At 66.1% G+C, this 19630-nt stretch overlaps 1 protein-coding gene across 3 annotated transcripts; it reads left to right on the top strand.

Moving 5' to 3' along the window:
• The first annotated feature begins 1772 nt into the window (after window positions 1–1772).
• On the top strand, window positions 1773–19413 carry SBK1 (SH3 domain binding kinase 1). 3 transcript variants are annotated; one of them, XM_074553213.1, is made up of 5 exons: window positions 8386–8590; window positions 9964–10570; window positions 15874–16076; window positions 16160–16362; window positions 16990–19413. In XM_074553213.1, the coding sequence occupies exons 2-5, from the start codon at window positions 10434–10436 to the stop codon at window positions 17770–17772; spliced, it is 1326 nt and encodes a 441-aa protein (XP_074409314.1). In that variant the 5' UTR covers window positions 8386–8590; window positions 9964–10433; the 3' UTR covers window positions 17773–19413. The 3 variants fall into 3 exon arrangements, with proteins under 3 accessions (XP_074409315.1, XP_074409314.1, XP_074409316.1); XM_074553214.1 differs by lacking the exons at window positions 8386–8590; window positions 9964–10570 and adding an exon at window positions 1773–2374; XM_074553215.1 differs by lacking the exon at window positions 9964–10570.
• The last annotated feature ends 217 nt before the right edge of the window (window positions 19414–19630 follow it).

Here is a 19630-nt window from a genome sequence, read left to right as displayed (position 1 = left end):
AGGTTTTTGCTTCACTCTGCTCAGCCCATTAGCCAAGGCATTAAATTTTAACATTTTTGTTGCTCCTGCAGTGTATCCCTGGTGAGTGGGTGCCTGGGTGGATGCCAGGCCCTGGCAGGAGGGGACCAGGGGGCCGTGGGGACATGATCCCATGGACTCCCCCAGTGCAATTCTGGGGGATGCTGGTGCTGCTTTCCCCAGCACCCAAGGACCAGCAGGGATAGAGGATCCTTGAAAACACCTGCACAGCCCCAGTGAGCCAGGCTGGGAGAGCTGGGGGTGCTCACCTGGAGAGGAGAAGCTCCAGGGACACCTCAGAGCCCCTGCCAGGGCCTGAAGGGGCTCCAGGAGAGCTGCAGAGGGACTGGGGACAAGGGATGGAGGGACAGGACACAGGGAATGGCTCCCACTGCCAGAGGGCAGGGATGGATGGGATATTGGGAATTGGGAATTGTTCCCTGTGAGGGTGGGCAGGCCCTGGCACAGGGTGCCCACCCTGGATCCCTGGCAGTGCCCAAGGCCAGGCTGGGCAGGGCTGGGAGTGACCTGGGACAGTGGGAGGTGTCCCTGCCATGGCAGGGGTGGGATGGGATGAGCTTTAAAGTTTCTTCCAGCCCAAACCACTCTGAGATTCCAAGAGTCTGTGAGACAAAATTGGGATCATCAGCGTCTCCCGGGGGGACAGGGCCCAGAGCAGCACAGGCAGGAGCTCTCTGGCCGTGAGGAATTAAGAAGGCATCGATTTCTGCCATTAGCGGGGGTGTGGCCGGAGCAGGCAGAGCCACTCACTGAATTATTCAGGAGCGATGACGAAGCCCAAGGCCAGGCTGGGGAACCTCTCCCTGTTCTCCTGTCACCTTCCCAAGGACAGGGCTCTTGCTCCTGGCCCAGGACACTGGGTGTGACCAGGACTCGATCCCACAGACCTGGGGGACACATGTTGGTCCCTGAGCCAGGCCCAAAGGATGGGGAACAGGGACACATCAGGGCTGTGTGGCTTTGGGGGTCCTGACCCAGCCTGGCCTGGTGTATCCCCATGGAACAGCTGGACACTGCCGGCAGCAATGTCCATTCTGGGACAGGGACATTCACCAAGGGGGCAAAGGGACACTGCTGTGGGGCAGGGACCCTCATCTAGTGGCACAGGGACACTCATCAGGGGGCAAAGGGACACTGCTGTGGGGCAGGGACACTCATCTAGTGGCACAGGGACACTCATCAGGGGGCAAAGAGACACTGCTGTGGGGCAGGGACAGTTATAAGGGGGCAAAGGGACTCTCATCTAGGGACAAAGGGACAGTCACCCATGGACAAAGGGACACTGCAGTGGGGCAGGGACGCTCATCAGGGGGCAAAGGGACACTCATGTAGGGGCACAGGGACACTGCAGTGTGGCAGGGACACCCTCAGCCGGCACTCCGGGGCTCCCTGCTGTGCCCTGTGCCACCGTGCCCGTGCAGGGGGATACCCAGGGGTGGCACCTCTGCCACCACCAGCTGGCACGGCCCCCCACGAGCACCCGGGCTAAGAGGTTTCCCCCCGATTGTGCCCCGTCCCCTGTGCCAGGGCTGCCCAGAGCCCGGGGATACCGAGGGGTCACAGCGCGGGCTCTTCGGTGCCCCGGGCTGGGTGTGCCCGGTCCCATCCCGTGCTGGCGAGCCCGGAGGCAGCAGCGGGCACCGGGAGGGGGCGGCTGGAGCGCGGGCAGGCGGCATTCGAGGAGTTAATTCCCATCCTCGCCGCGGGAGTCGGGAGCTATTAATACTCGCACGCTGCTTGGGCTGTCAGAGCGAGCGGCGGCTCTGCCGGTGAGACGAGCCCCGCGGAGCCGCCGCTCCACGACGGCACAACTTTCCCCTCCGTCCGTGTGTCCGGCTGCCCGTGTCCCTCCAGACCCTTCCAGAGCCCGCTGGGTCCCGTCAGAGCCCGCCGGACCCCACCTGCTGCACGGACCCTGCCCGTCCCTGCTGTCCGGGGCAGCCCCTGAGCCCCGCAGGGCTCGGCCGGAGCCTGGGCCCGCCCTGCCCGAGCCCCGGTGCCCCCTGAGGGCCGGGCAGGGCCATGGCTGGGCCTGGCATCACCGGGCCCGGCCGGAGGGCAACGCGGGACGGGGCCCGGCCCGGAGCCGCCTCCGTGCCCGGGGAGCGGCGGCTCCCGGTGCTCGGCCCGGCCGTGTGAGGGCTCCCGGCACCATGGCCCCGGCAGGGCCCGCCTGAGCCTCCGGACACCGCCGGCTGCGCGGGGACGATGCCAGCAGCCCCCCGGCACTGCGGTCACCCTCGGCCGGGCGCGGGGGCCACCGGAGCCGAGCCATGGATTCCTTCTGCTTCGTCTGCTTCCAGAAAGAGGAGCTGCAGCCCCTGCACCTGCACAGGTGAGTGCCCGGCACAGCCCCGGCGGGGGACACGGCGCTGGGAGGGCACGGAGCGGGCACCGAGCCGGCCCGGGGGCAGTGCCAAAGTTTGCTCGGGAGCGGGAGCATCCCCTCCCAAAGGGGAGCCCGGAGCCGATGCTGGGTGCACGTGTGTCCGCCCGGCATGTGCCTCCCTGGCAGCAGGAAACCGCTGGGCATCCCGTGCCGTGCCGTGCCGTGCCGTGCCGTGCCAGCTCAGCAGTGCCCATGCGAGCAGTAGGGCTGTGGGCAGCAGCGTGTGCACCCACGGCCTCCCAGAGCCATCCCAGAACCGTCCCCAGTCTATCCTGGAGCCATCCCAGCCATCCCAGAACCTCCCCAAATCCATCCTGGAGCTGTCCCAGCCATCCCAGAACCATCCCAAATCCATCCTGGAGCCATCCTAGCCATCCCAGAACCATCCCAAATCCATCCTGGAGCCGTCCCAGCCATCCCAGAACCATCCCCAATGCATCCTGGAGCCATCCCAGCCATCCCAGAACCATCCCCAATCCATCCTGGAGCTGTCCCAGCCATCCCAGAACCATCCCCAATGCATCCTGGAGCCATCCCAGCCATCCCAGCTCACCTGAGCAGGGGCCCTGGGCAGTCTCTGCTCTTCCCTGGGCCCAGGGCATTTGAGGGTTCACAAGGAGAGCCACAGGCTCCCTGAACCCCGTCCCTTTGGGCAGCAGCCCCGGTCCTCGCCTCCCCCTTTCCCGAAATCTCCTCTCCATCGGTGTTGCTGAGCCCCAGCCAAGGAGGATGAGCGGGGCCGGAACGAGCCGGGCAGGATGCGAGGTGCCAGTGCTGGCACACGCTGTGCCCAACTGCTCCTGGTGGCACTGAGCCACTGCCGGCTCCTGTGCCATTCTGCCAGCCCCGAGCACAGCCCCTCTCTGCTCCCTCCCAGGCACTGCCTGTCCCCAGCGGGGTCTGGGGGGGCTCAGGGCCACCAGCTGGATCCATCCAGGCAGTCTGGACTTCCTCATGGGTGGCAGGGAGCTGTAGGGTTTGTTTTGGTGTAAACCATGAGGTTTTGGAGCTCATTTCTTGTGAGTCAGTGCCCTGGTGAGGAACAGGGAAATAGGAACTGGGAGGGTTGGCTGTGGGGGCACAGAGCTCCCAGGGCTCCTGTCCCACAGCCAGGGACACCAGGGGCACCCAGCCTGTGCCACACCACAGGTGGATGGGCCTGGCACCCTCAGCCAGGCAGGGAGCACCCGGGGTGGCAGTGTGGTGGCCCAGGGTCCCTGGGGTGGCTGCAGGGACCGCCCCTCCCTGCTCGGGGACAGCGAGGGATGGACACCCATGGCTTGTGCCCAGAGGCTTCTCCCTGTCCTGCCCTGCTTCAAGGTGGCTGCAATGGGGGGTGGGGGTGTGTCCGGTCCATGAACACCCCCCTGGTTGTCACCAGCTTGTCCCTGAGTCTGTCTCCATCCCGTGGGGACACAGCTGCCATCGCCTGCCACCCCCAGCACAGCCCCAGCAGGGCGGCTCCCCAGGGTGACAGGAGGTGCTGCCAGAAGTGCTCCCTGCCCTGTCACCGCCCTTGACCCTGTCACCACCACTCTGTCACCACCCCTGACCCTGTCCCTGTGCCAGGGGCGGTGCGTGGGCCCCACGCGTGGGTGCTGTGCCAGTGTGTCTGTCCCCCATGTCTGTCCCCACGTGTTTGCCCCGTCATGTTTGTCCCCTCTGTCTGTCCCCTCGTGTCTGTGCTCATGTCATTTCACCTATGTCAGCCCATGTCTATTCCCTGTCCCCCCGTGTCTGTGTGTCCGTCCCCCCGTGCCGTTCCCGCAGCCTCTAGGTGGTGCCAGGAGAACGGGCAGCGAGCGGAGGCGGCGGGCGGGCGGTGCCGGCTGCTGTGGGGGTACCGGGGCACCACCAGGCTGCCAGGGCGGGCCCCGTGGCTCTCCCCGTGCCCCCAGCTCAGCCCCTCCTTCCCCTCGAAGAAACGCGTTGTGCTTCTTTCTTTCCCCGGGCAGCCCATCCCAATGAGCCCCTCTGATCCCGTTCCGTGCCGGTGGCTGAGCAGCCGTCACTGTGCACCGGGCTCAGCGCTATTTCCAAGGTCCGACTGCGCCCGGTGCTGCCCGGCCCGGCCCGGGATCCATCCCTGGGGTGCTGTGCCCTTCCCGGAATCCATCCCGGGATCCATCCCTGGGGTGCTGTGCCCTGCCCGGAATCCATCCCGGGATCCATCCCTGGGGTGCTGTGCCCTGCCCGGGATCCATCCCGGGATCCATCCCGGGGCGCTGTGCCCGGGATCCATCCCGGGATCTATCCCTGGGGCGCTGTGCCCTGCCCGGGATCCATCCCTGGGGTGCTGTGCCCTGCCCGGGATCCATCCCGGGGCGCTGTGCCCTGCCCAGGATCCATCCCGGGATCCATCCCTGGGGCGCTGTGCCCTGCCCGGGATCCATCCCGGGGCGCTGTGCCCTGCCCGGGATCCATCCCGGGATCCATCCCTGGGGTGCTGTGCCCTGCCCGGGATCCATCCCTGGGGTGCTGTGCCCTGCCCGGGATCCATCCCGGTATCCATCCCTGGGGTGCTGTGCCCGGCCCGGGATCCATCCCGGTATCCATCCCTGGGGTGCTGTGCCCGCCCTGCCCCGCTCGGTCCCCGCAGCCCCGGGAGCACGGGAGGAGCTCCGGGCAGCCCCCTGAGGGTCGGAGCCCTGGCGGGGGCTCGGTGTGTGCCCGTCACCGGCGGGGCTGTGCCACGGCCCGTCCCTGCCCCCGAGAGCAGCCCCAGGACCCCTCCGTCTGTCCCCGCCCGGGGTGGCAGCTCCGGCCCGGGGCACACCGAGCTGGGGGAACCGTCCCCACCGCCCCTTTCCTGGCTATCCCCGAGGGTGGGCTCTGTCCCCAGGGACCGAGGGGACACCGAGGGGACACGGGTGGGCTCTCGGGTGGGACACACCGGAGCCCCCGGGCTGAGCGGGTCCCCCCGCCCGGGCTGCGGCTCCCGGCGTGCTCCGCTCCCGCCTTCCCTCCGTCCTTCCCTCCCTCCTTCCCTCCGCCGCTCCTTCCCAGCATCCCCGCAGCATCCCCGGCAGCTCTGGCTCCTGGCACCGGAGCGCCACAAGCGCGGTGGCCTTGGGACCGGGGCCGGGTGGGCTCAGCCCTTGGCTCCCGCTCTGGCCGAGCCATGGCAAAGGAACAAGCGACCTGCTCGCTGAATTCCGAGGGGATTCAGCATGCTGGGAATATTTTGGGCTTTCCAGGTCATTTCCCGCTGCCCACCCTGTCCAAGCGCATCCCACGATGTGCACCAGCCGGATATTCCCTTCCCGAGCACAAATCCCAGCAGCGCTCGTGGTCCCTCGGGGAGGCGGGGGCTCCGTGCACGGTTTGGGATTGCACGAGGTGATAAACATGTTTGATCTGGCTCCTTTCATCTCGTTAATCTTAATTAGTTATTAATATTCCGAGAGTGCTTTGAAGACCACGAGCTCAGTGCAGGCGCTCCCCGGTACAACTGGTGTTACTATGGCTCTGTGTTTGTGTCACCCACGTGCCACCGAGGGACACGGACACCCCAGAGGGACCCCACGGAGCCCCGTGGAACCCCCTGGAGCCATCTGGAGCCCTGCTGGGCCCCACAGAGCCCCGCTGAGCTCCATGGAGCCCACAGAGCTTCATAGAGCCCCATGGAGTCCAAGAGAGCCCCATGGAGTCCCAAAGAGCTCTGCTGAGCCCCACAAAATCCCATGAGGACCTGCTTAAGGCCGTGGGGTCCCGCAGAGCCCCACAAAGCCCTGCCCACGGAATGCCACGAAGCCCTGCCAGGCCCAGCTGGCCCCGGTGCCAGCTCAGCCCCTGTGTACCCAGGGCACAGCAGCAGGATGGTGACACAGGGAGGTGACCCACGTGTGGGTGTGTGGCAGTGTCCCTGCAGCTCCCCACGGTCCCCGGGCTGGCTCCCCGGGCACCGGCAGCTCCCGCCTGACCTAGAAACAGCCCCGAGCTATAAATAGGGAGAGAGCTGACAGAGAGCTCGGAGGAGCCGCGAGCGGGAGGCTGCGGGAGCCAGGGCGGCACCGCAAGGACAGGCAGGGGACACGGGGGACAGGGGCCTCGGGAAGGGCCGAGCCTGGAGCCGCCCCATGGAGGCGGCTGTGCTGTCCCCCATGCTTCACACCCGGCCCCACCCGAGGCCGATCCGGGGGTCCCCAGCGCTGTGCAGCCGGAGCGCCCCAGCCCAGCACCGTGTCCCGCCGCTTCCCCGGGCCGGGCCCTGCTGTCCCTGAGCCCTCCCAGACTCTGCTCCCTCTCCTGTGGCACAGGTGATGTTCCCGTGGGTGGGTGACGCCTCCCATGGAGGGGTGCGCTGGTGCGGTGACACCGAGCGCAGCCCAGCTCGGCCCAGCTCCCCCGTGTTCCTCTTTCGCGCACCTCCGCTGCTCCTGCCCCGTGCCAGCGCCGTGCCAGAGCCGTGCCAGCGCCGTGCCAACCCCGCAGCGGCCGCTCCGGGCAGCGCCAGCCCCAGCCCAGCCCGGCTGGCTCTCCAGAATTTCTCCTCCCAGCGCCATCCCGATGGCTCCCGCCGGGAATCAGCTCCCTTGGAGCGTCCCTTTGGCAGGACCCGAGCGGAGGGGATGGAGGCACCGCTGCCCTGCCCGGGGCTGGCAGTGCCCCTGCCCCGTGCCAGCTGCCGGGCGGCCAGAGGGTGACAGTGGCACAGCCGGCACACATTAAAGCAGTGTCGGAGTGTGATTCAGCCTCTTGCCTTAAAGTCATTCATGAAAAGCTTTAATTGCTCCGCATGCTCAGCGCGATCCGTGACTCACAGCCGGTGGCTCCCGGCCCTCCCCGCTCTCCGGGGGCTCGGGGGCACTGGCACGGCTCGGACCAGCACGGCTGGGCTGTGGGAACAGCCCCTTGTGCCCCTCGGAGGGTGGGGCACCGTGGGTCCCTTCAAAGTGACACAATGGGAGCCGAGGGACCTGGCACCCAGCTGAGGGACAAGGATGTGCCAAAGCAAATCCTGGCCAGTGTTAAACATCCCTGCTTGGCCTTGGTGGGCACAGGAGGAAACCCGGGATAACGAGGTGTGTCCAGGGATGCTCCAAGAGGGAGCACAGTGCCAACTCCTCATCTTCCTCCTGGAGAGCTGTCACTGTCCCCCAGGCTGGGGCTCCTGGTGCCCAGCTCTGGCAGCACTTGCTGAAAGTGCTGCCAAATTTAAGGCACCTGAAGGGAAGCCCCCGTGATGTGTTTGCCTCGTCTGGCATTCCTTGGCCTGAACGCTCCCACCATTCATGAGCCACAGGGGAAGCCACGTGTCCTGCACACACTGAGGAGCAGCGTTTTGGGGGGCTGTCTGTGCCATGGTGGGCATCACCTGTGCCACGGTGGGCATCACCTGTGCCATGGTGAGAGAGAAGCTGTGGCCACCCCATCCCTGGAGCTGTCCAAGGCCGTGTTGGATGGGCTTGGAGCAGCCTGGAGGGTGTCCCACAGCAGGGGTTGGAACGAGACGATCCTGAGGGTCCCTTCGAACCCAAACCATTCCCTGACCCAGGGTGGGCGTCACCCACCTGTGCCACAGGAGAGGGAACAGAGCCTGGGAGGGCTCAAGGGCAGCAGGGCCCGGGGAAGCAGCAGGACACGGTGCTGTGCTGGGACCCCCGGATCAGCCTCGGGGGGTGTCGGGTGTGAAGCTGCCCCAGCGTTGCGCCGCTCTCATCCCCATTGTCCCCACGCCGAGCTCCGCTCCGAGCCGAGCCCGCGGTACCGGAGCTCCGCGCCCGCGGGGAGGGGGCGGCTCAGCCCCGAGCCCCCTTCCCGGGCGGCTCCCGCACCGACTCCCCCCGGCCACACCGGGGGGCGGGGACGAGCAGCGCCCCGCATCGCGCATCGTTCATTCCGCATCCCCCATCCCCGCGGGGCCGGCGGCGGAGCCCCCCCGCTCCTCCCGCTCCTCCCGCTCCGCGCTCCCTCCCCGGGGCGGCGCCGGTGCCGGTGCGGGCGGAGCGCGGCGCGGGGCGGGCGCTGCCGGGGCTTGCGGGGGGCGCCGCGCTCCGCTCCCTCCGCTCCCTCCGCTCCCTCGGCTCCGCTCCGCTCCTCCGGCGGCGGCGGGGCCGCGGCATGAGGAGCCCGGCGGGGCGGGCGGAGCGCGGCGGCGGCGGCGGCGGCGGCGGCTCCTCTCCCGCCGGGGACGGGGCGCGGCGGCGGCTCGCCCCTCCGGTAAGGCGGCGGCGCGGGGATGGGGCGCGGGCACGGGGGTGCGGGGATGAGGATACGGGCATGGGGGTGCGGGGATGGGGGTGCGGGGGGCGCCGCCCGCCCGGTACCGAGGCCGCCCTTTGTTTGCCCGCACGGCGCGGGGAGGGGACAAAGCCCCATCCCGGTAGGAGCGGCGCTCCCGGTGAATGGAGCGGGGTGGGCACCGCGCGGTGCGGGCGCTGCTCCCCCCCCCCCAGCCCGGGTCCCTCCTGCGGCCGGTGGCACCTGCGCCCCGGGCGGCCCCGGCGCGGCGGGGGGGCGAGGGGGAGGGCCGGGGACGGAGGGGCGTCGGTGACACCGAGCGGGACTGCGGCCGCGGGGCTGCTCCCCGGCGGCTGCCGGCGGGTCTGGGGGTGTCAGGAAGGGAGCACTGGGCTGGAGGGCAGCTGGGAACAGGGGAAGGGGAGAGCAGGGAGAGGCGGCCTCGGGGGCAGCTCAGGCCGTGTCCCCTCATGTCCCTTCATTGTGTTCCCTTGTGTCCCCTCACCACCTCCCCATCTCATCTCCCCTTGTTTCCCCTCATGTTCCCTCACCTCCCCTTGTCTTCCCTCACCAGCTTCCTCTGTTCCCTATCACCTCCCTTCATGTCCCCTCATGTCCTCCTGCCATCTCCCCTCATGCCCCGTCCACCATCTCCCCTCTTTTCCCCTCATTGTCCCTCCTCATTGTGTCCTCTCTTGTCCCCTCATCATCTCTCCGTGTCATCTCCTCTCGTCATCTCTCCTTGTCTTCCCTCGCATCCCTTCACCACGTCCCCTGCTGTCTCCTTGTGTCCCTTCATCGCCTGCCCCAGCTCCCCTTTCACCTCCCCTGCTGTCCCCGCTGTCCCCGCTGTCCCCGGGCCCGGGGCCGGTCTCCATCCCCGCCCGGCGCTCCCGGGCCGCAGCGGGAAGGGGGAGCGTGACCCACTTTCCTCCGGTCCGGCCTCGCTGCCGCCGTGGCCGCGGGCGGGCGGCGCCACCGGGAGCCCCAGCACGGCTCGGGGACCGGGGACAGGGCGGCCCGGCCTCGGCACCGCTCTGTGCGGGACCCTCGGGGCTGGCTGTCCGTGTGCCGAGCCCCCGACCCGCCCGGTGTCACCGTGCGTGTCACCGTGCCCTGCTGCGGGAGCAGAGCACCAGAGGTGGGAGCATCTCCTTCACGGGAGCATCTCCTCCACGGGAGCCCCCCAGCCGGCTGCAGGCTGAGCTGGGGGCACACAAAGCCTTGCAGCGGACTCAGGGCTGGCTTTGTGGCACAGGGACGTGTCCCTGTTGTCGCCAGGAACGAGGGGGCCGGCTGGCCCTGCCGCGGATCGGGCAGGTGCCGCTCGCTCGGGGCGTTTGTCTTTGCAGATCCCAACCGTGCGGGGCTGCCGGCGCTGGCGGAAGAGTTTTTGGGAGGGAGATGATGACAGGCTGATGAAACCAATCAAACAATGAAGTAATCACAAGTCCCCGGTGCTGGCGGCGAAGGCGGGAGGAGCTGCGGGCTGGAGGAGCTGAGGTCCTAAGGAAGCCAATCCTGCTCGGCAGCAAAACCCCGGGAGGCCAGGAGCTCTGCAAGGCAGCCAAGGTCCTGTCATCGGGGCCGATGGACAGAGACAGCGCCGTGTGCGGGAGGGCAGGGAAAATCCTGCTGGCAGCTCGGAGGGCACAGGGACGGTGGCAGGAAGGAGGAGCGGCGGAGGAGAGTCCCGGCGCTGCTTTGTTTGCTCTTGCCGAATCGCTTGTGAAACCTGAATCCTGGGACCAGAGGCTGAGGAAGCTTGTCACAGAATGCTGGCCAGGACGGGAGACGGTTCCTGCAGAGGGGGACACCGCGGATGGCTGTGACAGGGCCTGACCCTGCCCTGCATCTGGAACATCTGCACTGGGACAGCAGTGCCTGGCCGAGCGTTATTGGCTTTGCCGAGGAGAATCCTGCTGCCAGGCAGGCTGCTGTGCCCTGGGCAAGGAGCTGGTATGAGAATTGCTGATACCCTGGAGCTCAGTGCCAGCTCAGCCCTGCACGGGGGCACTGGGCAGTGCCAGTCCAGCCCTGCATGGGGGGCACTGGGCAATGCCAGTCCAGCCTTGCAAGGGGGCACTGGGCAGTGCCAGCTCAGCCCTGCATGGGGGCACTGGGCAGTGCCAGTTCAGCCCTGCACGGGGGCACTGGGCAGTGCCAGCTCAGCCCTGCACTGAGGGCACTGGGCAGTGCCAGTCCAGCCCTGCACGGGGGCACTGGGCAGTGCCAGCTCAGCCCTGCATGGGGGCACTGGGCAGTGCCAGCTCAGCCCTGCATGGGGGGCACTGGGCAGTGCCAGTCCAGCCCTGCACTGAGGGCACTGGGCAGTGCCAGTCCAGCCCTGCACGGGGGCACTGGGCAGTGCCAGCTCAGCCCTGCATGGGGGGCACTGGACAGTGCCAGCTCAGCCCTGCACGGGGGCACTGGGCAGTGCCAGTCCAGCCCTGCACTGAGGGCACTGGGCAGTGCCAGTTCAGCCCTGCACTGAGGGCACTGGGCAGTGCCAGTCGCTGTGGGTGCCTCGCTGGAGCTTTGGTGCTGGTTCTGGTGTGTCCGTGGTGCTCCAGCCTTTCCTGCTGCTCTGGAGCCAGCTGCCCATGGGGACCTGCCCCACCCATGGCCTCTGCTCCCCCTGGGCTGCAGGATGGTGGCAGACGGGCTGTCCCCAAACCACTGCCAGCAGCCAATGTCTCCGTGCCATGTGTGAACTCCCGGACACATTTGGCTTGCCCTGAGAGGCTTTGAATGGCCCTGGGATGCAGGAATCCTTTCCCTGTGCCTGTTTTGCTGCTCTGGGTGAGGTGGGAGGTGCTGGCTGGAGGCTGCCTGGCCATGGAGGTGCTGGTGGCTCCGGGCCCCGGTGGGATTCCTGTCCTGCCCCCACAGCCACGCTGTCCCCGTTCGGCCAAGGTGCCTTTGTGAGCCCTCCCTGGGCTGCAGCGTGCCACAGCCCCGGGAAGCACAGCTCCAATCTGCTCTGCGGGTCCCAGGGGCACGGAGGAGAGGACAGGATGTCCCTGGAACGGGGTCAGGCAGGAATGGAGGTGGCAGGGCTGGAAATGCAGTGGGGCACTGGGAGGCAGCAGCTCAGTGTGGGGCACGGCCAAAGCACCGCTGGCCCCTCGTTCCAGTGACACCAGGGTGTGCTGGCACCTGCAGAACTGGGAGAAGGGATGGCTCTGGCAGGGCCCAGGGCGTGAGTTTGCTGGTTCAGTGTGTTGTTCAGGGGAAACAGGGCAGGTTTGGAAGCTGATTGGGTGTGGAGAGAGGGAGATCCCTCCTGAGGGATGCTCTGGCCTCCAGCCTGCTGGGCTTGGATGGGAGTTGGTGTTATGTGCTCATAACTGAGGGTTTGGGGATGGGAAACAGGGAAATAAATCTCTGCCAAGTGCAGGGACAGAGCAGCGTGGGCCTGTGCCCATCCCACTGCTGCATTTCACATTTCTCCCCTCTTTAAAGAGGAATCCGGGCTTTGCAGAGCCCCTGCCCTGCACAGATTTTCCTTTAATCGAGTCCCAGCCCCCAGTGCTCAACCGTGCATCAGGCTCAGCCCAAACCCTTTTCCTGTAGCCTCCCTCAACAACTGGGTTGTTTTTCTGTCAGTCTCTGATGTGGCCAGAGGGATTTTTTTCCCCTTTTCCCTCTTAATTTCCAAGCAGCCGCTGCTCCAGCCGCCTTCTCTGCGGGAGCCTGGGGCAGCTCTCCCGGGCGGCCTCTGCTCCTCTCAATGAGCTCCTAATGAGTTTGCAATTAGTTATCGGCAGAGCCGCTGTGCCCAGGGCTGGAGCGGGATCCAGAGCAGGGCAGAGCATCCCCGGCAGGGAACAGCGCTGGGCAGCACTGTGGGCTCCCGGCAGGATGCTGGGCTGTGGCTATGGGATAATGGGGATAATGCGGATAATGTCCTACCGGGATGTGCTCCGCGGGGCCGGGGATGGAGCCGGGAGCTCGGGGAAGAGGAGCGGCAGCTGCCGACGGGAGACGAGTGGCTGCCTATAAATACCTGCCAGGGAGCAAGGAAGAGGTGGGTGGATTATCCTCCTCACTCAATGAGATAAACGGTTCTGAAGCTTAAACACAGAACAATTTTAGTCTGAATAGTAGGAGAAATGGCTCAGGATGCGGAGATGACGGCAGGAACCGCCTGTGGTGCGCGACAGGTCCCGGGGCCACGCGGCAGCGGCTGCGCTGCCTCTGTCACTGCGGGACCCTGAGCCGTGGGGCTCGGCCGGGATGCTCATCCCTCCTCCCTGCTTGGGAAAGCTCCTTCAGGAGCACCTGGAACTGAGCTGGAGAAGGTGTGTTTGTCCTCCTCGGGACGTGGTGCTGCCTGCCTTCCAGGGTTTGGGGCAGGAGAGGAGCTGAGTGCCGGGAAAGGCCGCGCTGTGGCTCTGGAGTGACCCGGTCCGGCCTGGGGCCACACAGGCGCTCCTTGCTGGGACTGGCCTGGCTGCAGAGGGATGTGGGACCTCAACCCGGCCAGGCCAAGCTGGCGGCACCTCCTGCCACAGGGGCACTGCCACCCCTGTGTGCCCTGCTATTCCCGCTGTTCCCGCTGTCCCTGGGAGCGCACGGCGCTGGAACCGAGCCCTCACTGCCTCCTGCTGCCGCCCCGCTTCGCTGCTCGCATCAAACCCAACGTGCTTCCAAAAGCTTTCAATTTTTAGTGACAACTTCTGTGTTTGTGCTTTCCGTGGCCTCGGCGTGTCGGGGTTTCGGTCACCGTGGCCTCGGCGTGTCGGGGTTTTGGTCACCGTGGCCTCGGCGTGTCGGGGTTTTGGTCACCGTGGCCTCGGCGTGTCGGGGTTTCGGTCACCATCGCCGTTTGGCTCCTCCTGGGGTCGGTGCTGGCCCCGCGGTGCCCCGCTAGCCCCGGCCAGGCGCGGTTGCTGTTCGGAGCACGATCCCGGCCCGTGCCCATCCCGGTGCCAGCCCAGCCGCAGCCCGGACCGGACCGGGCGGGATCCCCGCTGCCCGTGGGTGCCCCTCGGTTCCCTCCTGGGAAGGAGACACCTGGAAACGCCAACGGGCTGAGCCAAGGGGAAAAACAAGCAGCCCTTGACTTGGAGAGCACTTCCACGAGCTGCCAGCCCTCCCTCTCCTCTCTCCCATCCAACCAGCGGGGTTTTTCCCCAAAGCCAACCTTCCCGACTTGAGTAATTGCATTTCAATGGCAGTTAATTAAGGGACATTGATGAGCGCAGCCGTAAATGCAAGCGTAGCCGGAATTCTTCGTGCAGGATGCTGGGGGCTGTTCTCAGTCCTGCCTCCAGCGAGCTGCTGCTGATCCACCTCCACCTCCAGCACCCAGACGCTGAGATGGTGCTCCTCTGCCAGGGGGCCAATGAAACACTATGGAGATGAGCTGCTTCGGAGATCTTATGAGTCAAACTGTTACATTTTTGGAACATCATGATGTTGAAGTTCCTTTTCTATTTTTTCCCCAACTTCCCAGGGAAAAAAAATATAACTATAATAAGTGAAGAAGCTGAGCTTTGGTTTGGGATGACAGGCAGCACGGTGAGGGGAAGGAAGGAAGGAAGGAGGGAGAAGCTGGAGATCCGACTCAGCCTTATTGGGAAGAGGCTGGGAGGATCCTTGTGCGTGAGCCTGGCTGTGGGATGCTGCAGGTGCTTTGTGGGGTGTCTGGCACCATTTGGGGTGGCTGCCACAGCCCCTGCATGGGGCTGAGCCCGTGGGCCCCACCTGGGCTCTCTCTGCCCATCCTCACCCTCCTGCAGCACCAAGTGCCCGTCCTGCATCCCTGCCTGCCCAGGGTTTGTGCTTCTGCAGTGATGGAGCGCCTTGAAGCCATCAGAGGAGATGCTGGGGTGGTTTCACTGCTCTGGTGGGTGACTCCGAGCTTGGATCTTCCTGTGGGAATGGTCAGAGTGAGGAGAAAACCGCCCCTGCTTTGTTGGGAGTGAGGGATGTTGGTGCTGCTGGCTGGGCCGGCCTCTGCTCGGCCTTGGTGAGATCCCACCAGGAATAAGCATCCAGCTGTTGGTCCCCAGCACAGGAAAGACATGGATGTGTTGGAGCAAGCCCAGAGGAGCTACAGTGATGATTATTGGGATGGAACACCTCTGCTATGAGGAAAAGCTGAGAGAATTTGGATTGTTCGGCCTGAAAAAGAGAAGACTCTGGGAAGACTTTAAAGCCCATTTCAGTGCCTCAAGAGGCTTCAGGAGAGCTGCAGAGGAACTTGGGACAAAGGCCTGGAATGAGAGGACACAGGGAATGGCTTCCCACTGCCAGAGGGCAGGGATGGATGGGATATTGGGAATGAGGAATTGTTCCCTGTGAGGGTGGGCAGGCCCTGGCACAGGGTGCCCAGAGCAGCTGTGTCTGCCCCTGGATCCCTGGCAGTGCCCAAGGCCAGGCTGGGCAGGGCTGGGAGCAGCCTGGGACAGTGGGAGGTGTCCCTGTTCATGGAACACGACTGGCTTTAAGGTCCCATCAAACCCCAAAGCTGTCTGGGACTCTGGGATTCTCCACACCAGAGTCTGGCACCCTGGCAGGTGAAGGCCAGGAGCTGGTGCTGGTGGATGGTTGGAGAGATGTGATGGAGGGATTTGCTGCAGAGCCGTTGTGTCCCCTTGGTGCCAGGGCAGGGCCTGGTTCCTCTCTGGAGCTCCCCTGGCTGGGGTGAGACTCAGCTCCAGAGGGGCTCAGTATGGAGCACACAGGGCTGGCTCACTGGGGACACAGCAGCAGAGGGGACCCCAAAGGGCCTCAGCTCCTGTCTTGCAGTGTGGCTGGGAACACACCAGCCCTGAGAAAACGTGTCCATGTGTGTGTCCCTGTTTGTACCCATGTGTGTCCTTGTCCCTGTCTCTGCCCTGCCTGGCTCCCTCCCTTTGCCCCCAAACACTGCACGGCTGCAGCCCCCGTGGAGGCTGGGACATCCCCTCCAGAGCCATTGGATTGGTGGCCCTTGGGGACACAGGGGTGGCACCCAGTGGGGGTTGCTCAGCCCAATCCCCCTTTGCCATGGCTGGAGCCCTGGGGAAGGGACAGGATGGGATGGGAAGGGGTGGGATGGGATGGGATGGGATGGGATGGGATGGGATGGGATGGGATGGGATGGGATAGAATGGGATGGGATAGAATGGGTGGGGACAGGATGGTATGGGATGGGATGGGGTGAGGTGGGCTGGGACGGGATGGGATGGGATGAAATGGGATGGGATGGGACAGGATGGGACTCCATGGCCCTGCAGCCCCACGGAAGCAGTGCCCCCCGTGCCTTGCAGCGCAACCATGAGCGCGGGCTCGATTGAGCAGGAGCCGTCGCGCAAGCTGGGCTGCTGCGGGGTGCCCCTGATCACCGAGGACATGCAGTCCCTGGCCATCCGCACCCTCTCGGGCACCGACATCACCAAGCACTACGACCTCATCCGCGAGCTCGGCAAGGGCACCTACGGCAAGGTGGACCTGGTGTCCCACAAAAGCACAGGTGAGGAGAGTGGGATTTGGCTGGGAGCGGGGCGCTGGGTCTGTCCCAGCCAAGGGCTCACTCCTGTCCCCTGCCCTCCACAGGCACCAAGATGGCCCTGAAGTTTGTCAACAAGAGCAAGACCAAGCTGAAGAACTTCCTGCGGGAATTCAGCATCACCAACACGCTCTCCTCCAGCCCCTTCATCATCAAGGTCTTCGACGTGGTCTTCGAGACCGAGGACTGCTACGTGTTCGCTCAGGAGTACGCCCCCGGCGGGGACCTCTTCGACATCATCCCGCCTCAGGTGGGACCCAGCACCTCCCACGGAGCCTCTGTGGGATGTGGGGGCTCTGGGGGTGCTGAGCAAAGCTGCCCCTGGGCTTTGTGCCCATATGGGAGGGGCTGCAGGGACACTGCACCCCCATCTGGGCTGGGCTTGACCACAAGCACCTACAAATAAACGTGGGGCCCATCACCCATCCTCTGGATGTCCTAAGATCCATCACCCATCCCTAGGATGGCTGAGACCCATCACCCATCCTCTGGGTGGCCTAAGATCCATCACCCATCCCTAGATTGGCCTGAGACGCATCACCCTTTTCCTGGGGAAGCTGTGGCTGCCCCATCCCTGGAAGTGTCCAGGGCCAGGCTGGATGAGGGTTGGAGCAGCCTGAGCCAGTGGAAGGTGTCCCTGCCCAGGAGAGGGTGTGGAACTGGATGGTCCTTAAGGTCCCTTCCAACCCAAACCATCCTATGGGGAGCCTGAGACCCACCACCCATCTCTTGGGTGGCCCATGACCCACCACCATCCCCTGCCTCAGAGCACCCAGATAAAAGCACCCACAACCATCAGCCCATGGAGGTGTGGGTGCCCAGGATGGGTGGGTGCCCCGGGGCTGGCTGGGGGTGGCTGACACCGTGTCCCCCGCAGGTGGGGCTCCCCGAGGAGCTGGTGAAGCGCTGCGTGCAGCAGCTGGGCCTGGCCCTCGACTACATGCACAGCAAGAGCCTGGTGCACCGGGACATCAAACCGGAGAACGTGCTGCTCTTCGACCGCGACTGCCGCCGCGTCAAGCTGGCGGATTTCGGCATGACGCGCAAGGTGGGCTGCCGGGTCAAGCGCATCAGCGGCACCATCCCCTACACGGCGCCCGAGGTGTGCCAGGCCGGCCGCGCCGAGGGCTTCGCCGTGGACACCAGCATCGACGTCTGGGCCTTCGGGGTGCTCATCTTCTGCGTGCTCACCGGCAACTTCCCCTGGGAGGCGGCCGTGGCGTCCGACGCCTTCTTCGAGGAGTTCGTGCGGTGGCAGAAGGGGCGGCTGGCGGGGCTGCCCTCGCAGTGGCGCCGCTTCACGGACAGCGCCCTGCGCATGTTCCAGCGCCTGCTGGCCCTCGACCCCGAGAAGCGCTGCCCCGTCAAGGAGGTTTTCTACTTCATCAAGTGCGACCTCATGGCCGAGGTGCGGTGCCGGCCCTCGTACCGCTCCCGCAAGCACGCCAGGGACAAGCTCCCGGCCGGGCCGCACTGCCACGAGGCCGGCGGCTCCTGCACCCCCGCCCCGCTCAAGAGGACCGTCCTGACCGAGGGGAGCGGAGCGGCCCGCCCCGAGCCCGGCGCAGCCGCCCCGGGCCCGGCCAGCAGGACAGACGGACGGCAGGACAAGGGCAAGGGGCAGATGGTCCTGGCCACAGCAATAGAGATCTGCGTGTGACGGCGGCGCGACCCGCCCGTCCCCCGCCCCGGGGACAGCGATGGGGGAGCACGCCGTGGTGGCGGCACGAGCCGGGACCGGGCTCTGGGTTTCCCAAAGGAAAAAACAAACAAAAGGAAAAGCAACACGATGGAAGAGGAAAAGGACAGAACTGGTTGCGCTCCGTAGCGCCGAGTATGCCGATCGCCCCGCCCCGCCTGGGCGAGGCCCGTGGCCGGGGCGCAGCCGAGGGCGCCGCTCGCTGCTGGGGAGGCCGGGGGCACCCACAGCCCTGGCACGGCTGTGCTGCCCCTCCGAGGCTCCCCGGGGCACGGGGAGGGGTCTCCCAGGGCGGGGGGAAGAGTCGGGGGCAGCGGGCGATGCACGGGCTTTGCCCCAGCCCTGCTCACCCCGCCCGGAGCGGGAAGGCCGATGACCCTGCTCGGTGGAGGAGGCCTTTGGGGGTTTGGGTGGGTGGTGATTTGCCCTCTTCCGCCGGTCCCTGCCGCGCTGTGGGACCGGGAGGGCGCGGGGAGGCGGGTGACGGGGAGCCGGGGGTCGCCAGCAGCCCCCGACCCCGGCGGCCCCGGCTGCCTCCCTGCCGTGGGAGGTGCTGGCAGCCATTGATGTAGCAAGTGTCCCTGTGTGCGTGTCGTTGTGTGTCCCAGCCGCTGCCATGGCAGCCCCTGCCCCGGGCCGGTGCCGGCCGTGCCGCAGGGTGGGTGCTCGGGCCGGGCTGGCTCTGCCGTGCCGCTGTCCCCTGTGCAGCCCCTTTGTACCCAGGGAGCGGGGCAGGCGGCAGCGGTGCCCCCAGGCTGGCCTGCACAGCCCATGGGCAGGGCAGGGAGCTCCGAGCGCTCTCCCGCGGGCCCGCCCGCCTCTCTGTGCTGTCCCCATCACCCCTCCTCGCTGTCACCCCTTCCCCACCCTGTCACCTCCCCTGGGGCTGGCGGGGACAGCGGGACAGGCCCTGCCGGGGCTGGCTGCAGCCACCGGTGGCCCCGCAGTGACAATGTCCTGGGCTGTGCGTGGAGGTCACACCTTCCCTCCCGGATTCGGGCACCCAGCAGAGCGGGGAGCTCCCCCGCCGCCGCTGTGGGGGCGCCCCAAGGCAAGAGCACCCTGCTGTGGTTCGGGCTTCCCTCGCACGGGGTGGGTGCCGTGGGGCGGCCCCGGTGCCCCAATTCCCCACAAAGGGCTATAACGCTTTCCAGCAGCAGCAGCAGCCGCAGTTTACAGAGCAGGGGCCGCCCCCGCCCCCGCCGTGCCCCGTCCCCGGCACCCCCGGGCCCGGCGTTAGACGTAGCATTGCCCCACGTAGAGAGCTAGGCACCGGTTTTACTCCTCTTTGCCTTAGGTCCCTCGATGTCCTCGATCTTTCGTGCAATAATGTAGATAAGGGATCCCGGCCGCCCCGGGAGGGCTCGGTGGCACCGCCCGGCTGTGCCCCAGGGGGTGCCCGGTGTGATTTCTGTCCCCGTCGAGGTCGCTGTGTCCGTAGGTTGTCAGGTTTTTATTTCCAGTTCCCTCAGCTGTCGGGTTTCGGGCCTTCTTCCCGTAGGAGAGGCTGTAGTGTCACAGACGTTACCTCAGTTTGTCACTGTTGAAAAGGATTTCAAAAAACCACAACTGAAACCATAAAAAAAAAAAAAAAGGACAAAATACATAGTTATAAAAGCAACAAAAAATTTCTCAATGGCGGTGAAGACTTTTATTTTTATTTTTTACTAACTAAAGGAAAGGTGATTCTGCTCGTGCGGGGGCGGAGGGCACGGCAGGGCAGGGCAGTGGCTGTGGCAGTGTCCCACCACTTCCACCCTGTCACCACCGGGAGGGGATGGCAGGGATGTGGGGACAGCACCGTGGGCACCTAAGGGTG

Source organism: Zonotrichia albicollis, chromosome 16, assembly GCF_047830755.1.
Source record: "Zonotrichia albicollis isolate bZonAlb1 chromosome 16, bZonAlb1.hap1, whole genome shotgun sequence".
NCBI classification, from domain to species: domain Eukaryota; kingdom Metazoa; phylum Chordata; class Aves; order Passeriformes; family Passerellidae; genus Zonotrichia; species Zonotrichia albicollis.
This window is presented reverse-complemented; position numbering and strand designations above follow the sequence as displayed.

What these genes read in the sequence shown, in the direction of transcription:
- SBK1 (XM_074553213.1), top strand. Translation starts at nt 10,434, where the DNA reads ATGGCTGTGACAGGGCCTGACCCTGCCCTGCATCTGGAACATCTGCAC. An exon ending in GTGCCCTGGGCAAGGAGCTG is followed by an intron (nt 10,571 to 15,873) that starts GTATGAGAATTG and finishes CGTGCCTTGCAG; the next exon opens with CGCAACCATGAGCGCGGGCT. An exon ending in GGTGTCCCACAAAAGCACAG is followed by an intron (nt 16,077 to 16,159) that starts GTGAGGAGAGTG and finishes TGCCCTCCACAG; the next exon opens with GCACCAAGATGGCCCTGAAG.